At 49.6% G+C, this 24,317-nt stretch overlaps 1 protein-coding gene across 1 annotated transcript in view; it reads right to left on the reverse strand.

Annotated features, from left to right (window-relative positions):
- Positions 1–4,620: 4,620 nt before the first annotated feature.
- The window catches only part of Lgr6 (leucine rich repeat containing G protein-coupled receptor 6), a 120,912-nt gene continuing 101,215 nt past the window's right edge, over positions 4,621–24,317 (reverse strand). Inside the window, exons 7-18 of the mRNA XM_051147460.1 lie at positions 23,523–23,591; positions 21,317–21,388; positions 21,017–21,088; positions 19,365–19,433; positions 18,029–18,100; positions 16,895–16,960; positions 15,788–15,859; positions 15,221–15,292; positions 13,415–13,540; positions 11,468–11,628; positions 8,324–8,404; positions 4,621–5,984 (exon numbers count right to left, since the gene is read on the reverse strand). Coding sequence (XP_051003417.1) covers positions 4,729–5,984; positions 8,324–8,404; positions 11,468–11,628; positions 13,415–13,540; positions 15,221–15,292; positions 15,788–15,859; positions 16,895–16,960; positions 18,029–18,100; positions 19,365–19,433; positions 21,017–21,088; positions 21,317–21,388; positions 23,523–23,591 — 2,188 coding nt within the window. The 3' untranslated portion in view covers positions 4,621–4,728. The remainder of the gene's footprint in view (positions 5,985–8,323; positions 8,405–11,467; positions 11,629–13,414; positions 13,541–15,220; positions 15,293–15,787; positions 15,860–16,894; positions 16,961–18,028; positions 18,101–19,364; positions 19,434–21,016; positions 21,089–21,316; positions 21,389–23,522; positions 23,592–24,317) is intronic.

Below are 24,317 nucleotides of genomic sequence, written 5' to 3' on the forward strand. Positions count from 1 at the left end.
GATGGCTCAGAGATTAAGAGCATTGGCTGCTCTTCCAGAGGTCATGAGTTCAATTCCCAGCAACCACATGGTGGCTAATGGCCATTTGTAATGAGATCTGGTGCCCTCTTCTGGTGTGAAGGCATATATGTAGTCAGAATACTATATACATAGTAAATAAATAAATCTTTTTTTTTTTTTTTTAAGGAGCAGATGTCAGGTGTTTATGAAGACATCATTCTTCTCAGAAGGGAATCAGGGTTATGCATCAGCTAAAACAATAGGTTGGAAAGAAGAGGGAAATGGGGGCGGGGAGGAGAAGGGCTTCTGACACCAGGTCTTAGTTTGCTTTTTGTTGCTTGGATAAAACACTGACCAAAACCAACTCAGGGAGGGAAGGGTTTGTGACAGCTTACAATCCATCATGGAAGGAACTCAGAGCAGGAACTTGGAGGCAGGAACTGAAGCACAGACCATGGAAGAACACCGCTTAGTAGCTTACTTCCCGTGGCTCATTCAGCCTTTCTTAAAAGAAACTCAGGACCACCTGCCCAGGGGGTGGCACCACCCTTGGTAAGCCGGGTCTTCCCACATCAATTGTTAATCAAGAAAATGCCCTACAGGCTTGATTATAGGCAATCTGGTGTAGGCATTTTCTCAATTGAGGTTCCTCTTCCAGCATAAGCTGGCAAAGAAAACTAACCAAGACAGCCAGTAAGACCCTGATACCACACTAGAGCTAGCGTCTTGTTCCCATGACTGCAGGATTTTGTCAATTTTTATCTCTTTCCCTTCCCCAGGAAGGGCCTCTGCTCTTCTTGGGAATGTCATCCCACTCTGAAGCAAGGAAGAGGAAAGAAGTAGGTGGTCACATTTGTCCAGTGAAAAGAAAACAAGCTGACTCTTTGGTGGAACCTCAGCAGTAGGCTTGGGTCTGGCAAGGCTTCACAAGGTCTGAGACACAAAAAAACCCTAAGCTGTTCACAGCTCCCTTTAGACTCTGTTCTGCCTGACCCAGTGCATACAAAGGACACTGCAGCACGACTGACCAAGTGATCTCCCTGGAGCCTCCTTGGCTGTGGTCTGAATGCCCTAGAATTCAGAAGAGGGGTGGGGCAGTGCGATGAGCTTGAGCCTCTGACCACACCTCCCTCAAAGCCATCGCAACCTCTGTCACACCCATGGCTCCCCCAGGGGCAGCAGAAAGGAGCACAAGGACACACGTGGTACTTCATCGGTGCTTTATTATACAGAAGAACCCGGATATTTACATCTTGACAATTTTTATATTTCACATGGCTGGGGAGGGCATGGGACTGGAACCGAGAAGGGATGTAGAGGTGGTGGGCTATAGGTGGGAGAGCTTGGTAAACCCGGAGCAGAGGGAGCAGAGGTAGTCTGAAGGACTGGTGCCAGGAAGATTGGGGTTCCTACTACCTCCCTGCATCCTTGCCCCGCAGGCCTTCAGCCTGCTGCCAGCTCTTCCTTCTTCTCCTTCCTTATTCTTTTTTTTTTTTTTTAATGCGTATGTCTTTGTATTTTGGTTTTATTTATTTTTTAAAAAAGATTTATTTATTATCTTTTATGTTTACAGTGCTCTGCCTGTGTATATAGCTGCAGGCCAGAAGAGGGCATCAGATCACATTACAGATGGTTGTAAGTCACCATGTGGTTGATGGGAATTGAACTCTGGACCTCTGGAAGAGCAGTCAGTGCTCTTAACCTCTGAGCTATCTCTCCAGCCCTCTTTCTTACTCTTTAAGCCTTTACTCCTCCTGGAAAGGGGAGCCCAAAGGAGCGAAAGAGGAAGTAAAGAGGAAGAAGGGTAAAGGCCAGAAAGAAGCTCTGCTGACTCAGTCTTCCAACGTTAGCTGTACATTTGTTCTGGGTTTTTCATGTTGATAAGATACTTAGCAAACATGGTGGTCCACCATGGGTTCTCTTTGGTCTAAGAGAAGATTGTAGTTGGCACTAACTAATGGCACAGCACACAGAGCCCAGTGCAGTACATACCAAGTCCTGACATTTCCACTACCGCCATTTTAGCCCCTGGAGTGGATTCTTCCCCATGGTCACTATTTGGGAAGATCTTGTAAATGACAACAATAGAGGACTTGTGTGCTCTGAACAGTTCAAATTTTCACCCTGTGTCCAGTGAGAGGCACATGGTGTTGCTTGTCAGATCCAAATACGTACAACAGAGACCTGGAAATTTGCTTAGAATAAGACAAGTAGTCTTCAACTGATTACAAAGGAGAAAAAAATACTGACTTGCTAGAAATTTAGGCCAAAACACAACACAAAGAAACTTTACTACTTAATCTTATTTGGGGCAAATGTACACAAGTTAGTATTTGGGGGGAGTTGTTTTTGTTTATTGAGACAGTGTCTCATGTAGCCTAGGCTAGCCTCAAATTTACCATGTAGCCGAGGATGACCCTAACTCCAGGTCTTCTTGTCTCCACATGCCACATGCTGGGATTACAGGTACACACCACCACTCCTGGCTAGGAGTTTTGAGTAATAGTTTATGGAAGGCACTTCAATGCTCTTCTCACCTGCCCAGACCTCTAGAAGCAGACAGTGAGGTAACAACAGGGTCATGCTAAAGCTTGCAGCCCAAAAAGGCTGACTCACTTTCATAGAAATTATCTTTAAGGAACAATTCCTATATTCTTAGACCACCAACACATGGCCACTCCACGCTACCTCAAGGCTGGTTCCTTAACTCCAAAGGGACCAATGATCCTACAGTGGTGGTGGTAGCAGAGAGAGCAGGAGAGAATCTAGGTAATTCCTCCAAATAATGCCAATTTTGCCATCCCTGGGGGATCTCAGAGAACCACAGATTCTCAGGAGGAAAGAAAAATTTTCTACCAAAGGTTCTTGATCAGCCCTGGGGAAATAAAGAGATCAGACACCTTGGAAGAACTGATAAATAGATTTGCCATCATTAATGCCTTCTCTGAAATTGGCCCCAGGAGAGGACCTCAAGAAATTAGAAAGTCAGCCTTTTCTCCTTCCAAGTCTTAAAGGAGTCCAGGGGCTGACTACTCAGTGAGTCACATGAGGTTTAGAAATGTTTCAAGCTCTGTGTGTGGCCTCCGACTCATCCTTCCACCCCACTTGTTTCACCTATGCCAGAATTTTCACTGGACACTTGGGGGGCAGGAGAGAAGCTAAGCCATGGAAAGTTAACTATTAAACTCAGAGAACCTTCTCAGCTGGTTTTAGAGATGGAGTTCTTAGAGAGTGGGCTCAGCAAGGGATCACAACAGGATCCAGGCAGAGAATGGTGCTCCACTGGGCTTCAGAATCCAGACTTGGTCCTCTTGATATAAATGATGCTGGAAGGTCCCAGGAGCAATCATCACCTCCTAAGGAGTCTTGGATTCTCCCCACTTCTTACTTCCTCTTCCTGAGGTGGGAAACCCTTGTGTTTGGAGTGGGATGGAAGGCACTGTGTAGCCCCCCACAGTGGGGGGGGGGGGAAGCATAAGGGAAGGATGGTCCAGAAAGGAGAAGAAGGATGAACAGCCTGTTGGGGGCACCCAGGAGACCCAGATGGCTACAATACCCCCTAAAATGCAATAACCACAATATAAATATCCCTTCTCTCAGATTGTCTGCCACTCCTAGAAACAGGATTGGGACGAGAAGAGAGGCCCAGGCTGTGGCAGGAAGCATACAATGTAAAACCATACAAAAATAATACAAAGTTAGGGAAAGCCTATAGAGCCACAGACTCCCCAGCATGTACCTTGCCAGGACCTAAGAGTCTTGTCTTGCTGAGGGCAACATTTCAATGGTGCTTGTGGCTGGTACTGGGTGGGAGCACACACAAGGGTCTCTTTCTGGGGGTGAGGCAGGCTCCTCCGGGTCTCTGCCCTGGTAGGATGGGGGAGGGATGGGGGTGGGGTGGGGGTGGGGCAGGGAGGGATGGACAAGGGAGGGGAGACAGCACAACGTGAAGAGTCTGTCCTAGATGTTGAAATCACCAGTTATCTCTGGCACTTCACCCCAAGTTGGCTTCTTAGGAGGCTTCCAAGGAGGGTGGCATCTTGGGATGTGGTACAGTAGCGCTCCATGGTATGAAGATGAGCCCCCTGGGAGAAAACCATGTAAGTTCTGTGGTATATTTATAAGTATCCCACGAAATGAAAAGCAAACAGAAACCTATCATCAAGTAATGAAGTTTAACTGCTGCAGTAATTAAGTTAAAAGGTCCTAATTGTCAGGACCTTTCAGACACTAACATGACCTCATGACTCTTAAGAGCGGGACATAATATGCAATGGCTTCCAAAACGTATTTTAACAGGAAGCACTTGTGCATGGGCATAGGTCAAGATTAGTGAGACACAGAACACATTTTTACAGCCTATCCACAAGTCACAGGGGAGATGCCCCGATGTCTTTGGTAGGTCTCTTCTGTTGCCTTTCTCAGTGAGGTCTGCCTGCCTGCCCGCTGTGCACTCACTGGCTATGGCCCTGTCTGCTCACTGTCTTTACTTTGCTCCTTTTTCTTAAGCAAATTTCTAGGTCTCTGGTCTACGTATTTGGACTTGCCAGGGAGAACCCAGGATGAAAGTGAAGCTGAAGAAATCCAGGAAACACTGGTTATGGCCATAGAAAGAGAGAGAGAGAGAATGGAGCCAGGGGCGTTGGCCATCCTGCTGTGGAGCTGTAGTTGTGTTTCTTTTATAAGCAGCCATCATTGGGAGAGAAGAGGACAAACGGGAGGGATTATTTACAAGTGAGAGGCAAAGAGAGAGCCAGAGGGCCAGAAGGCTCCACCTGCTGAAGAGCCATGGCCTGCCAACGTGGCTCCCTCTGCCCTCCGCAACAGTTCTCCATTGGTGGGAGGTTGTAAATTCCCAAACGGAGTTCCATCTGGCTCTACAAAACGGTTTCCCTCCAGCCTGGTGGCCCCTGGCTGATGACGGGAGATGAGGGTCACTGAAGGGAAGCCATAGGTCTGCAGCCCAGGAGGCTGTCCAGCCTCAGAAGCTTCCAGAATAAGATCTACATCAGAGAAAGCCACCAGAGCTTGGGTGGAATCGCAAGAGCTCTTCTCTAGCTCACCGGCTGCAGCATAGGCTAGGGACCCCGCGGACTGAGGGCTTGGCCACAGCCTCCGAAGGTCCTCCCGGAAGTGAGGGTTGAAGAGCAGGTAGAGCAGTGGGTTGAGGCAGGCAGGCAGAGGCAGCACCACCAGGAGGACCGACTTGACAGCCTCAGGGGTGACAGGGAAGAGGCCCAGCATGGAGGCAAAGCTGAGAAAGGCCACCGGGCAGTAGAGGAGACCATCTGCAAAGATGAGCCAGGCCACGTGCCGCACCATGGCGCAGTCCCACACGGCCTCAAAGTCACCCCGCGGCAGGTCACAGTAGAGCTTGATGTAGGCGCCGGCCACCACCAGGAAACAGAGCGAGTTCATCATCACCAGGGCCACGGCGAAGCCCAGGGCGGCGGGCCGGCCCTCGGGCGGGGCGTAGGGCAGGCAGAGCGGGGAGGCGCCGTACTCCCCCACCGAGGCCAGGGGCAGCGCGGCTGTCAGCCCAGCCAGCGCCAGGCACCCCAGTGCGCCTGCGCGGACGCTGCCGGGCGACGGCGCCTTCCCGTAGGCCCGGACACAGGTCACCGAGACGCTGCACTGCACGGCGGCCAGTGTGAGCAGTAGCACCGATGCCTCCGACCCCAGGACGGCCAGGAAGCCCGTAGCCTGGCAGCCTAGCCCGGTCTCCCAGCGAGCTCCGTACTCAGCGAACTGGCCGAAGGTCAAGGCGTCCACCGAGGCCAGGAGGCCGCAGGAAATGCCGGTCAAGGTGTTGGCGCCTGCGATTGCACCCACCACGAGCTTGACCTGGGACAGGGGGCTGGGCCCGCCCGCAAAGACTGTCAGCAGCACCAGCCCGTTACAGAGTACGGAGAGCAGCACGATGGCCCACACAGCAAGGCGGATGCCCCAGCTCTCAAAGAGATGCTCGCAGGGCTTGAAGGGGCCTGTGAGAGAGAAGCGCAGATGTTATTAAACCCAGAGCTGCGGCTGCCTGAACCCAGCTCACTGGCCAAACCAGGCTGTATGCTCAGACAACTCCTGAGCATAGACCAACAGGAGACAATTTCTGTCTCGGAAATGCAGATTTGGCTTCCCTCAGAAAACTCCTGGAATTAAGGGGAGAAACTGTGAGGAAGCTGCAAAGAAAACACACAGAAGTATATGTGTGATACAATGCAAACCCAGACTTGGGAAAATGGGGCGGGGGTCTTTCCGAAGGAGTAAGATTTGGAGAGATAGAAGGAACAAACTGGCTTACAGGAGTGAAGAGAAGTTAGGGCTGGGACAAAGGCAGAATGGGGAGCTGTCCAAAGTCAACAGCTTTGTGGTGGTGACGCTGCCCATGCAATCACTGAAGTCTCCACCAGCGTCCTGACTAGACGTTGGCTGGTCTCCTTCGCTTAGAGTTCACCGCGTGCTCATCACGCAATCAGTGTTTGGAAGACAAAGTTCATAATCAAAACATAGAAAACATTGCTAAGTATAGTAGTTCACACCTGTGATCCTAGTACTCAGGGAGGCAGGAGGATGATGAGTTTGAAGCCAGCCTGAGATTGTAGTGAAACCCCAACTAAAAACAAAGGAAAAAAAAATGCTTTGAACTGCTGGAGCTTTCCAACTTGACTCTACAGTCGATGGGTAAGATCCTGGCGTTTTTCCACCTCTCTCCCTGTGCCTACGATTAAGTCGCCTTGTAACTTTGGGGCATATTATTTCTTAATTTTCTTTGGCTTCACACTTGTTTTTCAATGTATTGCTAGGTAGCTTGGGAATTTAAGAGATTTCTGTGGGAGCTATTTTAAAAACATTTTTTCTGATTATGAAATAATAGATGGTAATTGTTGGAAATTTAAAAATACAACATGGACAATTTTTAACTGTTTTATGATCTCACCACTCAAAAAGACCTCATTGTTTTGGCATATTTTCTTCCAGGTTTTAATGTACATACTTAAAATAAGTTGAGGTTTTATTCTTTTTAAATTAGGCTTTGCATAATTCCTCAAACCTCAGAAAACGTCTTTTCAATGGCTGTACACTAAATACCCCATATCATATGATGTACAGCAATGTATTGACCACTTGTGTGAGGTATTTAAAGAAGCAAGTTCAAGTTGAGCCTTGTTTTTCAGAACTTTCTCTTTTACCTCCTCCTTGTTGATTACTGATTTTCAGACTTGAAATTTCTGAGGCAGAGAGAGCAATTGAAGCACGTGTTTCCTGGCAAAATATGCCACGTGCTTCCTTCCCTCATCCGACACTAGGGGGCATACTTTTGCCACTAAAAGTTAAGAGCAGGTATTGAGCAAGGCCAAGGCTGAAAACTTTCTGGACAACAGGCTTAAATCAAAGAAATATGGAAACCTGGAAAACAGAGGTGGGATGAACTAGAAACAGCTAACTGTTTGCCATTTTGTGTTTATTCTCAACAGTTCTTGGCCCAAGCAGCAAGGTGCTGTTTTCTGGCATGACCTGTTGGCATTTTATTTTATTGTTTTGGTTTGGTTTTTGAAACAGGTTCTCACTATATAGCCCTGGAATTCAATATGTAGACCAGGCTAGCCTCAAACTTACAGAGCTCCATCTGCCTCTGCATCCTGAGTGCTGGGATTAAAGGCACACATTGCCATGCCTGGCTCTGTTAGCATGTTATACACAGGGAAGGGACTCTTCACACTTAAAAACAAACAAACAAAATAAATTTAGGTTGTGTGGCATCAGGGGAAGAGAACGTCTCCCATTTCCAGCACAAGTTTCTCATGGCTCCAGGTTAGACTCCAGTGGAGACGTCTCTGCCTCTAAGAAAGTACTTTAGGAATTATCCAGAGACACCAGAGTTTTTCCACCCTGGAAGATTTTAATAAAGAGAGATGTCACTATTTATGGGATGGAGAAGGTGATCTTTCAGAGTGCTGCCTGGCTCTATGTGTCTGTGGTGTGTGTGTTTGAGGGCATGCTCAGAAAGCAGCGACAGCAAACCCAGCAGTGACATCAAGGCGTCCTTTCTCGCTGTTCTCTTCCGTGAAAGCAACTTTTTCCTAGATGCATAACCTCTGATTTGGCTGCCTTATAAAGGGTGCTTGACCCTGGAAGAGAACTCCAGCTCCTCTCCACAAGGATTATAAGAGGCTCCCCCACCCCACCCCCACCCAGCATGTTGAGCATTGGGCAAAGAAAGTATCTGCAACATGCTACAGACAAGCTACACTGGCTTCTCATTTGGATAGTTGGGTATCCCCTCCCAAGCTCCCCAGGCACCCAGGCATCCAGCCACCCATCTCACCTGGAACAGGGCTGCACTGGACACTGGGATGTGGCTTGGAGTCCTCCATCTCCATCTGGAGTTCATCCAGGTCTAGGTCATCTGAGAAGGGAAAGAGAGAAAATGGCTGGAGTCCAGGCTCTTGGTGTCTGTCACTAAAGACCCACCTTTGTCTTAACTCACACTTACTTACGCTGATGTCTCTCTACCTAACGGTTCAATCGTGGCCCATTCAACAGCCCTGCTACTTTTACTCTTGGGCCTCAGTATTTGGGTCGCTCCATGCTCTCTGCTTGTGGATGTTGTATATTTCTAGTTCTCTGCAATGAACATTTCACTCTCTGCTAGTCTGCATTTTCCTGTGCCCAACCATCGTTAGTCCATGAGTGTAGCTGGTGTCTACTCTAATGAAGAGAGCTAGTGATTCCATAGTTCTTCCTCAAGCCAGCCTAGCTTTGCAATCCCATGTCCTGCTATGAACACTACACATTAGAAAACCATTGGAAGCCTGGCATGGTGGCGCATGCCTGTGATCTCAGCACTCGGGAGGCAGAGGCAGGTGGATCTCTGTGAGTTTGAGTCCAGCCTAGTCTGCATAGTTAGTTCCAGGACTGGCAAAGCTACACAAACCAAAAAAAGAAGAGGAGGAGGAGGAGGGGTGGTGGAGGAGAGGAGAATGTTAGTACTGAGCATGGTGGGGTATGTCTGTGATCCCAGAATTTGGTAGGTAGAGGCAGGAGGATCAGGAGTTCAAGGTCATCCTCAGCTACAAAGCAAGTGTGAAGCAAGCCTGGGCTACACAAAACCTCATTCTCAACAGCAAGCATGAAGACTTGAGTTCAGAGCCCCAGCAGCCACAGAAAAGCCAGGCGTGGTGGTGGCATATGCAGCCTTAGCCCAGGTGGGGCACACAGATGGGAAGGATGAGGATGTGGGGGGCTGGGGGACAGGAGGATCCCTGTATCTCCCTGGTCAATCAGTCTGGTCTCAGTGGGAGACCCTGTCTTAGAAAATAAGGTAGGGAGTAATAAAGAAAGACATGTGGTATCAACCTGTGGCCATCATAGCCTTGTGTATCAAATAGACACACACACACACACACACACACACACACACACACACACACACACACACACATACACACACACACACACAAAACCCCAGAGTGGTTTCTGGACTGGGGCTGATGTGCGAGGTTCAGTGTTCTCCATCACAGGGGAATAAGTGGAAGACTCTGCTGTGTTTCTCCCCATCTTTGGCTCACTTGGTCTGCTTCCTGTGTAGATCTTTCTCCCCACTACATCTGTGAAGAGTTTCCCGGTCAGCTTCAGGGCAGGTGGAAGGCCAAGGTGTACCCAGAGTCCTGGCGTTTCCTTCCTCCCCCTTTCACCCCTCACCTGCCCATGCACTCCAGAAAGGATTTCCGAGACTCTTTGAAATCAAAATGCATGAACGAAATACAGGGGTGAAGCCTACGGACTCTGTCTGAGGCTGGGAAAGTCACAGCCAAGGTGTTAAGTAACCATTCTTCAAATGAGAAGGAAATCGAATCTGGCTGGAACAGCCACTCCTGGCTTTCTTTCTGTTCCTTTGCTTTCACAGGAAGTGTGTGGGGGGGGGCCCTGCCCGAGCTCCTGTTACAGGCACAGGCAGCCCACTAACTCAACAGGCCCCCGGGTTCTCCAAGATCTAAGCCCAGCGGAAAGTTTCACCTTGTGGAAGAAAAATTTCCATTCCTCTTTCCAGCCCCCCCCCTTTCACTCCCCCAAGGAGTATGCAGCAGACATCCGGGACTGTCCCTGGGGAATAGCCTCTGCTAGTCCCACTAGTTGCTGGGTTCCTCCTCTTCCTCCTCCTACTCCTCCTCCTCCTTTTCCTGGAGCTTGCACCTTCTTTGGGAGATGCTTTGGTCCTATTTCTATCCACTAGGAGGGAAATTCTCAGAGCTCTCCAAACAGTACAGTGTTTGACTTTGATAATCTGCGTTCTAGGTTATACAATGACACTGTCCCCACATATGTGCCCCTGACTCTCAAAGCAGTATTGACAAACACACTTTGCCTTGTATGGAACCCTCTATTCCTCCCTCACAACCATTGAGAGATATTTTATCTTTTCTTAATAGAAAGCTTAGGAAATTAAATTCAGGTTAAAACACATTGAAGGCAGCCCAGTGGTACGTGGTGTAGACGGGTTTGGACTGAGTTCTGTCTACACCATAACACCAGCATGAGCTGCCATAAATGAGTTGCGTGGAGCCTTAAACTGACTATGTAGGTGATAATGGCCTGGAGCACCTGGCCCTCCTGCCTGTACCTTGTGTCTGCTGGGTTCCTGGTGTGTGGCAGCACCATACTCAGCTTTAGATTTATCTTGTTTTGTTTTGTTTTCTGTTAAGCTTCTCTGAGATATTGGGAAAAGTCAAAGATGGAAAATAAAATCCAACAGGCAGGACTCCCTTTTCTATCCTAACTGTACTTGTGGTTGGGAGCACAGCGCCTAGGGAGAGGAAAGCACCCTTCTCTTCCTTGTATCCATCAGATACTTTGTAGACACCCCTTTAGAATTCCTTGTCTAGCTACCTCCAACTTTCTCTTCACCCCAACTCTTCCAGAAAGATATACATCTGGCCCAAGACAACCCCATTTCAATTTCACATTTGAGCTCATGGGAAGAACGGAGGCAGAGGGCATGTAGCTTTGGGAGTGATGCTCCCTTACAGTGTTCCATTTACTCCTAGGACACGAAGTAAGGTGCTTCCCCCACTGAAAACAGGTTTAACTCAGTTCATTGAATTCTATCCTACTTGACTCAGTTGATGACCTGTTTAACTTGTCTTCTCTGAGGATACCCAAAGGGTGAAGGCCATGGGCTGCAAGGAGGTGGCCACTGAGATGAAGCAGGTGACCCATGGGGCAGGGAGATTAAGAGAGGTGGGACATACAGGGGATGCAAAGGCCAGGAAGGTGTTGACATTCATGCTCTCATCCTTATGTTCTTTTGTTTTCAACAAGGGCACTTGAGTGTGCAAACAGTGGAACGGTACCCTCCAGATGGCAAGTATTCCCACTAATACTTCCCTAACCCTCCCCTCAAGATTCCTCTCCTCAGCCCCTGACACCCTTGGTCCCCGACACCCTCAGCCCAGGGTCCCCAGCCACTCACAGTGGTTCTCAGCTTGTCCAGCAAGGAGACCCAGGGGCCTCTTTGGTGCCTCTTCTTCCTCCAGGCGCAAGTCCTCAGCCTGCCACTGCCCAGAGGTCTTGAAGAAGCTGGCACACATGCCATACGCACAGCACTGATAGGCATAGGGCACCTCCAGAATTCTAGGGTAGGGAGAGTCTACCTTAGTGTGCTTGGGATACCCTCAGCCCCTCCCTTCACCCCCAAAGTGTCTTTCTCCCTCCAGAGCAGCAGTTCTTGACCTTCTTAATGCTGGGGCCCTTTAATACAGCTCCTCATGGTGTGGTGACCCCCCCCAGTCATAAAACAATTTTTATTGCTACCTCATAGTTACTGTTATGAATCATAATGTAGGTGTCTGTGTTTCCGGTGGTTTTAGGTGACCCCTGTGAAAGTGTCATTTCACACCCTGCCCCAAAGGAGTCAAGAACCACAGGTTGAGAACCACTAATCTAGGCCTTTCTTTAGAGGAATCTTGAGTCTTGATTCTCAATCCCAAAAGGCTGTGGAGAGATTGTAATCTTCTCTTCATTCATCTGAACTTAGAGGAAAGGAGAAGCCTTCTGCCTATTGATTTAGAAGTCCCCACAGCAGACTCAGAGTTGGGGGCAATTTCCCCAAGACCACATAGCACTCAGGCACTCCATGCTCTTCCTCAGCAGTAACTGTTGTCTTATATTTAAGAAGGCAATAAGAGGGGGAGGGGCTGGGATGTGACTCAGCGATGGAGCACTTGCCTGGCATGCTCGTGGCTCTTGGGTTTGATCTTAAGTTCTGGGGAAAGGGGGCATAGATTCATTTTATTTTTCCTTCTCCCTTTCCTTATTTTCTGTCTTTCCTTCCTTCCCTCTCTTCCTTTCTTTTTCCTCCCTCCACCTTTTCCTTTTCTTTTCTTTTTCTTTCAAGACAGGGTCTCACATGAGCCAGGCTGGCCTCAGACTTCACCTATAGCCAAGGGTGACCTTAAACCACCCATCTTCTCTCTTCTGCCACCCAAGTAAGTAGGTCCATGCATCTACCTTCCTTTCTTTATGTTTGAGTGAGTATACACATGGTCCTATGCACACAAGCAGAGACCAGAAGAGGGTGTCAAGTGCTCTCCTTTTCTATTACTCTCTGTCTCACTGAGACAAGGTTTCTCCCTGAACCCGGCCAGTTTTCTTGGCTAGGCTAGAAGCCAGCAAACTCCAGTCATCCTCTTGTCTCTGCCCTCCTTGGAGGTGGGATGACAGGCATATGTGTGGGATCCCAGATTATCATATAGGTGCTAGGAGCTGAACTCCCATCCTCATAGCTGCACAGCAAGAGCTCTTCACCACTGGGCCATCTCTCCAGCATCTCTTCCTTTTTTTTTTTTTTTTTTTTTTTTCAAGCAACAATTTCCCCAGTGACTCTTCACCCTTGCCTTGTCTTCTGTGAAACCAACACCCCGTCCCCTTCCCAGCGCCTGGCAGAACAGAACTGGATTTTGTACCCTCTGAGAGTGAGGACAGATGCCTTGGGCATCTCATTAGCTTGCAGCAGACAAAGCTTGGGCCACACAGGCTGCACGGCTGCCGCCACTACATGAAGGAAGCCTGGATGTCATTAGCACCAAGGACTGGCTGTGCAGCTTGTTTTCCATTCACCAGGGCCCTGGGCTCTGCCCCGATTCTGTGCCTCAGATGAGGATGGGATAGCCAGGCTATGGAGAGCCAGACAAGAAATAAGAAGGTCCAAGGTCTTTTCCTTACAGTTCCTGGCATCCTTAGGTTGGCGGTTGGGATCGGAGGAGGAGATGAGGAGAAAAGAGAGAAAGCCTTGCCTCTAGTTAGCTGACAGGAGGTCAGTGGAGCCAAACTCTAAGCTAGCAGGCTTTTTCAGTTTTCTCTGTCCTCAAGGTGTCTGGGACACACACCTCTTCATGCACAGGGCAAGCCAAGCTCTCACCTCAGTTTTGGGAAACTGTCCTTGGAGAAGGCTTGAGACAGGGCCAAGTTCCCTTTGAGTTTCAGGTGCATCAGGCCTCCCAGCCCAGCCAAGGGCAGTGTGGTCAGCTGGTTGTCAGTCAGGTCCCTAGGACAGTGGACAATCAGGGCTATTGGCATTCAGTGGGACTGCTGAGGGGGGCGGGGCTCTGTTGAGGGTGTGGCCAGTGTGCCTGGCATGAAAGCAAGAGGAAAAGAGCAAAGAACAGAAGCTAAACACAGGGGAGACAGTGTAGACTCTGGGGCAAGGGTTCTTAAGGGTTTGTAGAGATATCGTCTATTAATTCAGCCATGCATTCAATCGATAGGCGTTGGGCGTTAGCTATGTTTCAGGGACTCTTCTAACTTAATGTCATATCATCCCAGTCTAGAGGTGCCGGAGCCCCACAGCTCTAGCTGCTGCATCTGGGTACCATCCAGGAACCCTTGCTGACCCGCCTGGGAGACCTTTCTGCTGTCTGTTTGTATCCCACACATTCCCTTTGCTTCTTTGGTGATCTAATCGACTAGAGTCAGACAGGGTAGGACAGAGCTGGCCATCCAGCAGTAAGCTGGCATTGGACCACCTATTCTGCTTTGCAGAACCTGCCTGGTAGCCAGAGGTGAGGACACACACAACTTTTCCTGGAGACATTATTAACCTGAGCCAGGAGTCCAATGCAAACACTAGGACCACAGACTGTGAGTCGTGGAAATAGTCCTGGACTGGCAGGCAGGAAACCTGGCACTGTCACCAACTCACTGTGTAACCAAAGAGAGTCACACATCTGCCCAAGTTCCAATGGCCTCGTCTTTCAAAGGATAAAAATATCTGTCCTACCTATCTGGCAGGAGTATGGCAAATAGCAGAGGGAAGATGGAGGTGAGAGTTTTACAAGACCAAGGCCCAGAGCCCAGAGAGCCACAGACCAGTGGTGGTGGTAATGGTGGTGGTAGGGAGCAGGGACTGCATGCCACATGAGAGTCATAACAACTCCTTAAGCGGGCTTCTCCTTCCAGACCCCGGAGATGTCACCAGTGCAGTAAGGCTCTGTGGCTGGATAATCTCCAAGGCCAGGAGCCTTGAGGAGTCTTTGCGTTACTCAGAAGGGCTCCAAGTATGTGGGAACACCTTTGGGACATGCAGCTTGGCAAGCAGACAGGGAGGATGCCAGCTCCTTCTTAGGCAGGGACCCCTGTACATCAAACAACCTGCACCACAGTGTATGGCAACCAGGTCAGAGGCCCTTTTCAGCCTGACATAACAGCCACACACCAGCCCTGCCCGCTTACTGTTTGCATCCTATGCGACTTAAAGATCCCATGATTCCCTGCCCACTTACTGTTTGCATCCTATGAGACTTAAAGATCATATGGTTTCCTGCTGCCTTGCAGCTCTCTGAAAACCTCAGTTGTCCATCAATCACCATCCTCTTGAATTGAGACATCCAGACACATATGTCCCTTTATTGGTGCACACGGAGGGAGACTAGAGAGGCCAGGGTAGAGGTGAGGCAGAGGAGCATGATGGGGACCGAGAATGCTAAAGCATTGCAGAATGTTAGCAGATGATATCTCAGGGTTTGCAGGAAGCAGACTGTTTACCAGGCCTCGCAGTGTGTCAAACACACGGTCAGAATGATGGATTAGGCTGCTCAGACATCCCTGTGACATGTGGTGAAACATTTGTACAAGTCCCTGCTCAGGGGTGGCCCCCCTGTAACCACCAACCATGTCACAGTCCTGACTAGTCCCCAGCATCCTGGACGAGAGCTCAAGGGGTACTTACAGCTTTACCAAGGAACGCAGGGTTGAGAAGGCCTCGGGGTGGATAGCCCGGATGGCGTTCCAACTCAGGTCTCTGTGAGCAGAAAGCAGGAGGTAGGAGAGGGCCGGAACATGTGGAGAAGGCATTGTTCCTATCCTGGGCCTATCTTGGACTTGCTCACACATACTTTCCATCTAACCTTCCCAAGCAGCCATGGCCTTAAGCCTTTTGCACAAGGTTTCTACTGCTGCCTAGTTCCTAACCTGCTTGCAGCCCCTGGAATGGAGCCATTATGTCTTGGCTCCAGAGCCTCAGAACTTCCTGGGTAATAGCTAGAGAAGAGGTCTGCATGACTATATCTGGATGGAGAATTGCCTCATGGGAGCTCGTGCATGCTCACGCTTGTGTGTGTGTGTGTGTGTGTGTGTGTGTGTGTGTGTGTGTGTGTGTGTGTGTGTAAAGAGGCAGTGGAGAAGGACCAGCATACCTATCACAAGTGCTTAAACTGGATTCATGCGCTATGGGAATGAACTTGGAGGGGGCACAGGGGTCCTCCAGATCCCACCCCTGGGCGCTGCAGGTACTCACAGAGCTTGCAAGGAGCCCAGCTGGCTGAAGGTATCCGCACCAATTTCCAAGATCCGGTTGTGTTGGAGGCCACTAGGGCAGCAAGAGAGACTAGATGAGCCCGCGGGCCCAGTCTCTGGCTCTGCTCCATGCCCCTCAAGTGCTGGGAGGAAGAAAGGAGAGCCCCCCACTTCTCCTGGCACAGGAAAAAAGGCCTAGCCTGAGGAAGTCACTAGAATTAAAGGGAGTGCACGGGGATCCGGTTGCCTTGGGTAAGTGGGTCAGGAGACAAAGCCACAAAACCATCCCTGTGGCCCAAAAGGGAGTCAGCTTCCAGGGTTCCTACCGGGCCTGGCTCCCAGCCCAGCTGAAGCGTTCCCCACTTCCCCCCACAGCCATGGGTCCTGTAGACCCTAGCCTGGCCACAGACACTGCCTAGCCCTTGGGTAACCAAGTGGCTGCATTGAGTTGAGAAGCCGAGTGTAGTGGACTTACTGTCTGAATAGGAGATAGATCCTGGACTCCAACCATGTCAAAGACATTGTCATTCAGACAAACCAGACAAACCCAGATATATTTTCCCTGCCATGGCTCCATAAAGCATTGCCCTGTCTAGAATCAGGGGCAGCTACAAGGGACTCAGGAGACCATAGTAGTTTAAGGAAATTGGAGGTTAGGCAAATGGGGCTTAGAGAAACTTTAAGGTGAGCTTTTCCTTGTGAAGATGGAGGCTCATGCACAGCCATGCTTATCTTTGTGTTTGTGAGCACACATGTATGAGTCAATGTTGACGGGTTGTGGAACATGATAGCACACGCTCCCAAACCTAGGGTGCTTCTGGTCCCTCCTGTGTCTCACATAGAGCACCATGGTGGCCCTGTGTCTCCAACTGGCACCAATCACAACTGCATTTTCCTATTGCTGTTGACGCAGAAGGAGCCACCCCGAAACTCCTTTGGGCACCTGTTCCTACCAAAATCATCTACTGTGAGTCCCAGGGGATGTACCCAGGTCTTGCTGAGCTCCCAGCCCTACATCTGGGTCCCACAAACTGAGAAGAAAGAAGGGTTGGGAGCATGTGTTAGCCCCTGCGCCCCCTCCTCAGACTTGAGCAGACCTCAGACTCACATTTCCTCCAGCTTCTGACACCTGTGCAAGCTGGGCAGCTCCTCAATCTGATTATGAGACAGCTCCCTGGGGAAGGAAGAAACAGAGCCCAGCTCAGGGTACCGGAGTGGCTATGTGAAGGTGGAGGGCAGGGGCAGGGGCAGGGAAAAGCATCTGTGGCCAGGGCTATGCTTTCTCCTGTCAAGCATTTGAAGGTCATGAGGACCCTGTGAGAACAAAGTATGGCCATCTCACGGTAGAGTACCAGTCTCTTCCCTCCTCCCTGCTAAGCCTCACTTCTTACTGAGCCTAGATAGAACCAACTTGGCTTTTTGATTTTCAGCAGGGCCACCTTATCAACAGATAATCCTGCAGGGCCCTGGGAGCATGGGGGCAGGGGAGGGGAAGGACAGCACAAAGTAAGGTGGCAGAGAGATGGGACAGAGGCTCAAACTAGGAGGCAGGGTGCTGAAAGGGTCAGTAGGAAATATAAGCAAGATGGTCAGTGTCCCCCATGGAAATGGTGCTTATATTTATGCTTATATTTATGGAGTACTGGGAACCCTCAGGGAACATCTGGTCCAACCCTCCCCTTAGGCAGGGAACCTGAGGCCTGAGACCTCAGCATAGAACCTGCCCAAAGACACACTACCACTTAGTAGACACTGGGTCTGGAGCTCACATCTCCAGTTGTCCATGTGCCCATCTTAAGCTGCTTGTAAGGTCCCTAGGGAGCAGTCACAGACTGAAGTTAGAATACAGGTGGGAAGAAAAACTGGGGCAACTTCAGAATACCAGAAGCAGTTTAACTCCCCGGCCTAAATGATGCTGAGCCCCTGCTATGTAGTATGTGCATAAAACACAGACTGTTTTCAAGTCTTACAAATTGACTCTCATTTTAAACAGGAGATTTAAATTCAGAGACATTGAAGCAGAGTTGGTTTCAAACCCCTCAGATCAGACTCCAGAGATCACAGTCCTTTATCTTGAACAAAAGAGGACAGCCCCTCCCAAACGGACCCTCAGCAGAAGTCTATGCTGACCACTCTCCAGAAAGAGACATGACCAAGTACAACAGAAGCGACAGAGGCTATCACAGGGACACAGGGACAGGGGGACAACGCCAGGGCTGTAGAATGCTCACAAGCCACTCACAGGATTCGGAGCCTGGGCAGCTGTTGGCACATTCCCGGTGGGAGCAGCCGGATGCCTGCGCGGGTCAGGGTCCTGCAGGGAGAACAGAGACAGAGCTGGCACCAGGCCCAGAGCCCTGCCATTCCCAGCCACCAATCTCTAACACTGGATCTGATACTGTCGTGGGAGGACAGAGCTGACAAAAGAGAGAAGTGGTGGGATAAACAGGGCAGAAGGTGTGGCCAGGGGAACAGAAAGTAGCAAGCTCTCTCATCTGAGCTCTAAAGCTCCCTTGGTCTGGCAGAGCTGAGATGGGACGGAGAGAGAAACAGGGGCCCAATCCATGGGCTTTGATTGTCCAGTGATCCCTATGGATCCAAATTTACCTATATACTTTCAGCCCACCCACATCCCACCTCTCACAATGGTCCCAGAAATGCTTAGGGATTTAAGGACTAAGTCTTCCATGCTCTTGGTGGCTTAGAGGGGAGGGGCAGCCATGGCAATGAGTAGCTAGGAAACAACGCCACTGGGACCATGGGAACACAGGCCACACTTTGCTCCCTGTGCCTCAGGGATGGAGACAAGATGAGAAAAAAAAGAAGGGCCCAAGGTTAGGGTGCAGAGGGTTGTGAGGGCAGATTGAAGAATGGGCTTGGATTAGGCACAGGGTAGCCCTAGAAAGACTCCAAGGCCAAGGTCATCCTTGGGAAACTATTATTACTTTCATGGAAAATTTCCCACATGCCACTGAGCTGGGAAGAGGACAATAGAGGCACAGAGAAGAGTGCCAGTCCCGGCAAAGCCATGAATGAGTTGTGTGGTGTGGGCAGGGAGTCGACTTCCTAACAGTCACATTAGTGCCTGCGCTTTTTTGTTTTGTTTTGTTTTGTTTTGATTGATTTAATATGTTTTGAGGGCCTACTATGTACTCATCCCTGGGTGCAGAGTATTTCTAGGGCCTATTATATACTTATCACCATGAGGCAGAGTATAGCATGGAGACACTAAGGAAGAAAAAAAAAAAAAAAGCTTGGTGGACTCAGGCCTCTCAAAGTCAAAGGAAGTGCGTTTCACCACCCTGCTCCTATCCTATGTCCTCAGTGCACCATCTCTCAGGATTATGAGCTCCAAAGCCAGAGCTGACAAAGTTAAGCACAAAAGAGGAATGCCAGCCTCCTCCCCACTTGCTGATGCCCCTGCCTTGTCTGGAGGCAGCACCACATCTGGAGATGCCCAAGGCCCTGGGGCTGAGCCAGTAGCAGAGGCAGGCTAGAGAGGAGGGGTAGCAGGAGAAGCATGTGGCCTGGACAACCTTCCAGATGAAGGGAGGCGGAGGGAGGAGGAATCCACTCACAGGATCTCCAGGCTCGTGGTGCCTTTGAGGTCTGGGAACTCCTGGATATCAGTGGCCCCATTCAGGGATCTGCAAAGAAAGAAAACGAGCTCTGGAGGGTGGGTCAGGCATGTTGACATCTGTCTCCTCAGCCTCAGCCTTCTGTTCAGGAACTCTACCTTTTGGGCAAATGTCATTTTCCTCAAGCCTCCCTCAAATTAGCCATTCTGACCCCGCTGGAAGTTGAACATGTTTAGCACTCTTGTTTAGCAGAGTCCAATATGTTGTTTGTTAGTTAGCTAGTTTGTTTATTTGTTTGTTTTTGACAGGGTCTCTCTTTTATGTCTGTTCTGGAACTCACTACATAGACCAGAGTTCTACCTGTCTCTGCCTCCTGAGTGTTGGAATCAAAGTCTTGCATCGCTATACACATCTCCCAGTTACTTTCTTAAACTGCATCAGCCCTGCCCAACCCATCAGGGCTGAGATTAAGCCCTGCAAATCTAGCACTGAGGCCTTTGGCTTGTAAAAAGACAAAAGCAAACCCAGACAAGGGATGTGTGGAATGTTCCATGTTGTTACTGTTCTGTTTTGAGATGCGGTCTCTTGTAGCCCAGACTGGCTTTGAACTCATTATATAGTAGAAGTTAGCCTTGAACCCCTAACCCTCTTGCCTTCACCTCCAGAACACTAAGATTATAGGTATGCACTACCACTCCTGACAGAAATGTCTATCTTAAAAGACAAGTGTTGGGAGCGGTGTGACATGCCTTTAATCTTAGCCCTTGAAAAGTAGAAGCTGGAGACCAGGAGTTGAAGGCCAGCCTTGGCCACATGGAACCCTGTCACAAACAAACAACAGTGTGTGAGAGACTCTGAGGAAGCAGAGTGGCACCCACCAATGAGCCCGGTAACAGAAATTAAGGGCCTGTGTTCATGCACCTCACGTTTCCTCTGTAAAATGGATTGAAATACCTACCTCACAGGTTGTGATGAGGAGGAAATGCAATCGGGAACCGGGGAGGGAAACATGTGACTGGGGAGGTGACTGTGTAAAGCAAGGCCACCGCACACTGTAAACAGTCCATGGAAGCGTTTGGTTTTTTTGTTTTTTGGTTTTCGTTTTTTTTTTTAGTTTTTTTAAGCGTGACCTTGGTCTTGGAATTAGAAGAGTCGGGGAAGGAAACAAAGGGCTGCCTCAGGCTAAGCGTGAGAAAGATGGCATAATGAGGGCCCCAGGAAGCTGTGCACAGGGTCCTGGAGAAGTAGCCTGGAGGACACACAGAAACCAGGACCTTAGCCCTGCCCACTGTTCTTCCTGCGGGTGTGTATGGAGCAAATACCACAAGCCAAATAAAACCAAAGAGGTCAGGGAAGTGCCCCCAGGTATGAAGACAGACTCTCCTCATCTCCATGTGAGGTCTGGGAAGAAGCAACCAGATCCTGAAGGTGGAGGGAGTACCATTAAGCTTTGGCAGAGCTGGGGAAAGGTCTGAGAAAGTGTAAGTCTGGAGACCCGAAGACCTCTCCTTCCAGTAGCGTGGTGCCTGGCCACGCAAGCGGGGAGGTGGGGGGTAGAAGGGGATGGTGGGAATGGGGGGCTGGAGGGGGGCGGGGGAACAAGGAGAAGTCTGGACAACAGCACCAAACAGCAGCCTCTGGTGCCCACTTACAGTGTATGCAGTTTAGACAGGTACTGGAATGCCGACCTTCCCACAAACTGGATTGGGTTGTCATAAAAATGTCTGGGGGGGAAAAAAAAGACAAAAACCCTAGGTCAGATGCTCGCTTCCCCGCCCCCCCCCCCCAGGTCCCTATGCTTCTGGGTGGAGACTCGAGGCAGAGCCCAACAGTTCTCCCACATTCGTGCTATCTTGGCTCTTTCTAGGGGCCATTCCTTGTGTCCACCCCCACAACCTTCATCCTCCAGAAACACATCCTCCAGAAGCATCAGGAGCAGGGGCTATACTCACATTGTCTGCAGGAGAGGGTTGCCCATGAAGGCCTTCTCTGGGATAGCCTTGATGTTGTTGTTGTGGAAACCTCTGGAAGACAGCACCCAGGAGCAGTGAGGAGTTGAAGCGAGGCGTAGACAGGAAGAGCATGGAGCTTCATAGGCTTCCTGACAGCTGACTAGACGGGCCCTGAGATCACAGGGACCTCAGCCTGGAAACCTCAGCCTCCAATCGTGTATGTGCACTTGTCTCTGTTCAACAATATTGTGTGTGTGTGTGTGTGTGTGTGTGTGTGTGTGTGTGTGTGTGTGTGTGTTGGGAGGGAAGCGGGGGTGGTTCCCAGGTTTCAAGCTTCAAGAAAGCCTGTGAGTGAGTGGCTGGGTTCAAGTCCTAAGGAAGGAATCAGCTCCTTGGTCATGTGTGGCAGGAGCTATGGTAGGCCCCCATAGAGGAAGCCAAGGTGTGTGGAAGGAAAAGGGGGGTACAGAAAGAAAATAGATCCTGGGGGATCCTGGATTAGGGAGGCTCCTCCAGAAGTGAGGAAACACAGAAGGGGCAGAACAGCAGCAGGGATAAAGGGCAGGGTTGGGTGTTCCATGACCCTAGATGGCATCTGTGGGTAGTGAGCAATGAAGTGCCCCACTGAGTGTCTGGGGCCTAGAAACCAGGAACAGCGAGTCTATGTCGCTGGGACGCTTTCGCAAGAACCAACCTATTGGGCTGAAAAATCACACAGCCCAGTCTGAGCAGGCTTTTCCACATCCCCCCTCCAACTGCAAGTCTCTGGCTTCCTGTGCCCTAGTGTCTTCTTATTTCTCTTCATTTCCGGTTGTCCCATCACTCCTTTCACTCCCGCTCAAGGCTCGTGCTCAGAGATCTCTGGCCAATGCTACCTACCAAGGCTTGCTTGCTACTTCCTTCATTCCTTCTAGCCACCATGTTTGCATTGGCTCTTTTGTGTCTTGGGCTACGTCAAGTTCTGAGAGAGTGAGCGATTGGAACAGAGGCCCTGTCTCAAGCAGCTTTCTCTCAGATGATGGATGGATGGATGGATGGATAGATGGATGGATGGATGGAAGGAAGGAATGATACCTAAATGTGTACCTATTTTTTTCTCCAGAAAAGTTCATGAACCTCCTCGTCTCCTTAGTTGGATTCTAGTCTAGCTGTATATTAGCTCTCTGAGGTCACCGACCATACCCCTCATCAAGGTTGGTGTCCTTCCTGTGGTCATCCTCTGCCTTAACCACTTCCTGTCTGGACTGTGCTTGTACTGTTCCACTGACTAACCTGCCCTCTTACACCATCACTGCCACACGAATCTCACTCATCCTTTGAGAGCAGGCTCAGGAGAGCTCAGTCCATGGTAAGCTGTCTCTCTGAACTCCCATGGCTCTTTGTAGCCGATGTACTACACCACCACTTAAGGCTGGAGTTACATGATGCCTTGTCTTGTTTCTGTTTCATGAATGCTCCTTTATGTCATGGATGAGGCAGAGGATGCTTTTTTTCTAGAGGATGCCGTGACTATCTTACCTTTAATTTGTATTAACACTAATGCAGCACCCAGTGTAGTGAATATTCAAATAGGATAATAAATGGCTGGGAAAGTGAGGTGGCTCAGCAGGTAAAGGTGCTTGCTGTGCAAGCCAGGCAACTGGAGTTCAATACTTGGAATCACATAAATATAGGAGAGGCCAGATCCATAAAGTTGTCTTCTGACCTCCACGCATGTGCACTGGGTAGGTACATTCCCTATACATAGTATGCACATACATGCATGCATATGCACATACCTACAAGTGAAACGATCATATAATAAATGGCCTTGGGGTTCGATAGTCAATGTCTCAATCTTTTTAGGCATGGTACTAAAGAGTGACCGTATAAAGCAGCCCCTCGTTTTTCTAATTCTTCTTTAGCCATAGACAGTGCAATGGCAGGCCCAGGCTGCCAGAGGTGGTTTCTTCCATGTATGCTCCCAGGCTTGACGGGAAGCCATTTATACTGGTGATGCCCGCCCCCCCCCCCCCACGCAACCCCAAGAAATGTTCAAAGCCAAGCTATCAAGAACTCTAACTATGGCTGCTCTGGGCGCTATGGAGGATTTCCAGCCACAGCTTTTTACAAGAACCAGCCACAAGGACTATGGGAGGCGATTTGGTGAATGAGCTGGCCTGTGCCCCTGGGGGAAGCACCCGAAGACACCAGTAGAAGATCTTACAGTTCCTGCAGCCTGCCCAGGGTCCGGATGGCCATGGGGAACTCCTGCAGCTCATTATAGTTCAGGTCTCTGGAATGAAAAGCGGAGTGGTCATTAGCTCAGAGGCTTAACGGGGCATGTCAGGGTCCCTGAGACATGGAAACTTGGCTGTAGGGTTGGCCCGGGAGATGGGTTTTCCAATCTGTTGGATCCAGCTGCCAAGGTCTGAAAACACATTTTCTGAATGTTTGGACTCCATTCCTATTCCACAAATCCTCAGGCTTGGAGCCTTCCTGGCAGCAGAACTGTTTTGAGTGGGGGTTTATTTTAGGGGTGTACATATCTGGATCTGCCTACTCCAGAACAGTCTCTACAAAGCTCAGGAAAGTCTATTTTAGGTCTTTGGATTCATGGGATGGGAGAAGAGAGATAAGGAAGTGATCTTTAACATGTTACTAGCTCCAGCACTTCCAGAAAGCTCTTCAGATGATAGCTACTTTAGCTATGACCTCTGTTGTTTTGTTTTTGAGACAGAGTCTCACTGTGTATCTCAGGTGTCCTTGCACTTTTCATCCTTTAGCCTTAGGCTCCAAAGTGTTGGAGTTGTGGTTGTGGTTGTGTATCAACACACTTCACTGATTCCACCATCCCCCCCCCTTTGGATGGTGGCATGGGAGTTAATCTTTACTTTCGCTTGCATTTTGATGCATTTTCCATTTTTCTTTTATACAAGGAACCCTTATCGCATGCACAATCAGAAAACAATGAAAGAAAAGTTTCTTTCTTTCTTTCTTTCTTTTTTTTAAAAGGGGCAGC

The sequence above is a fragment of the Acomys russatus genome, chromosome 6 (genome assembly GCF_903995435.1).
Source record: "Acomys russatus chromosome 6, mAcoRus1.1, whole genome shotgun sequence".
NCBI classification, from domain to species: domain Eukaryota; kingdom Metazoa; phylum Chordata; class Mammalia; order Rodentia; family Muridae; genus Acomys; species Acomys russatus.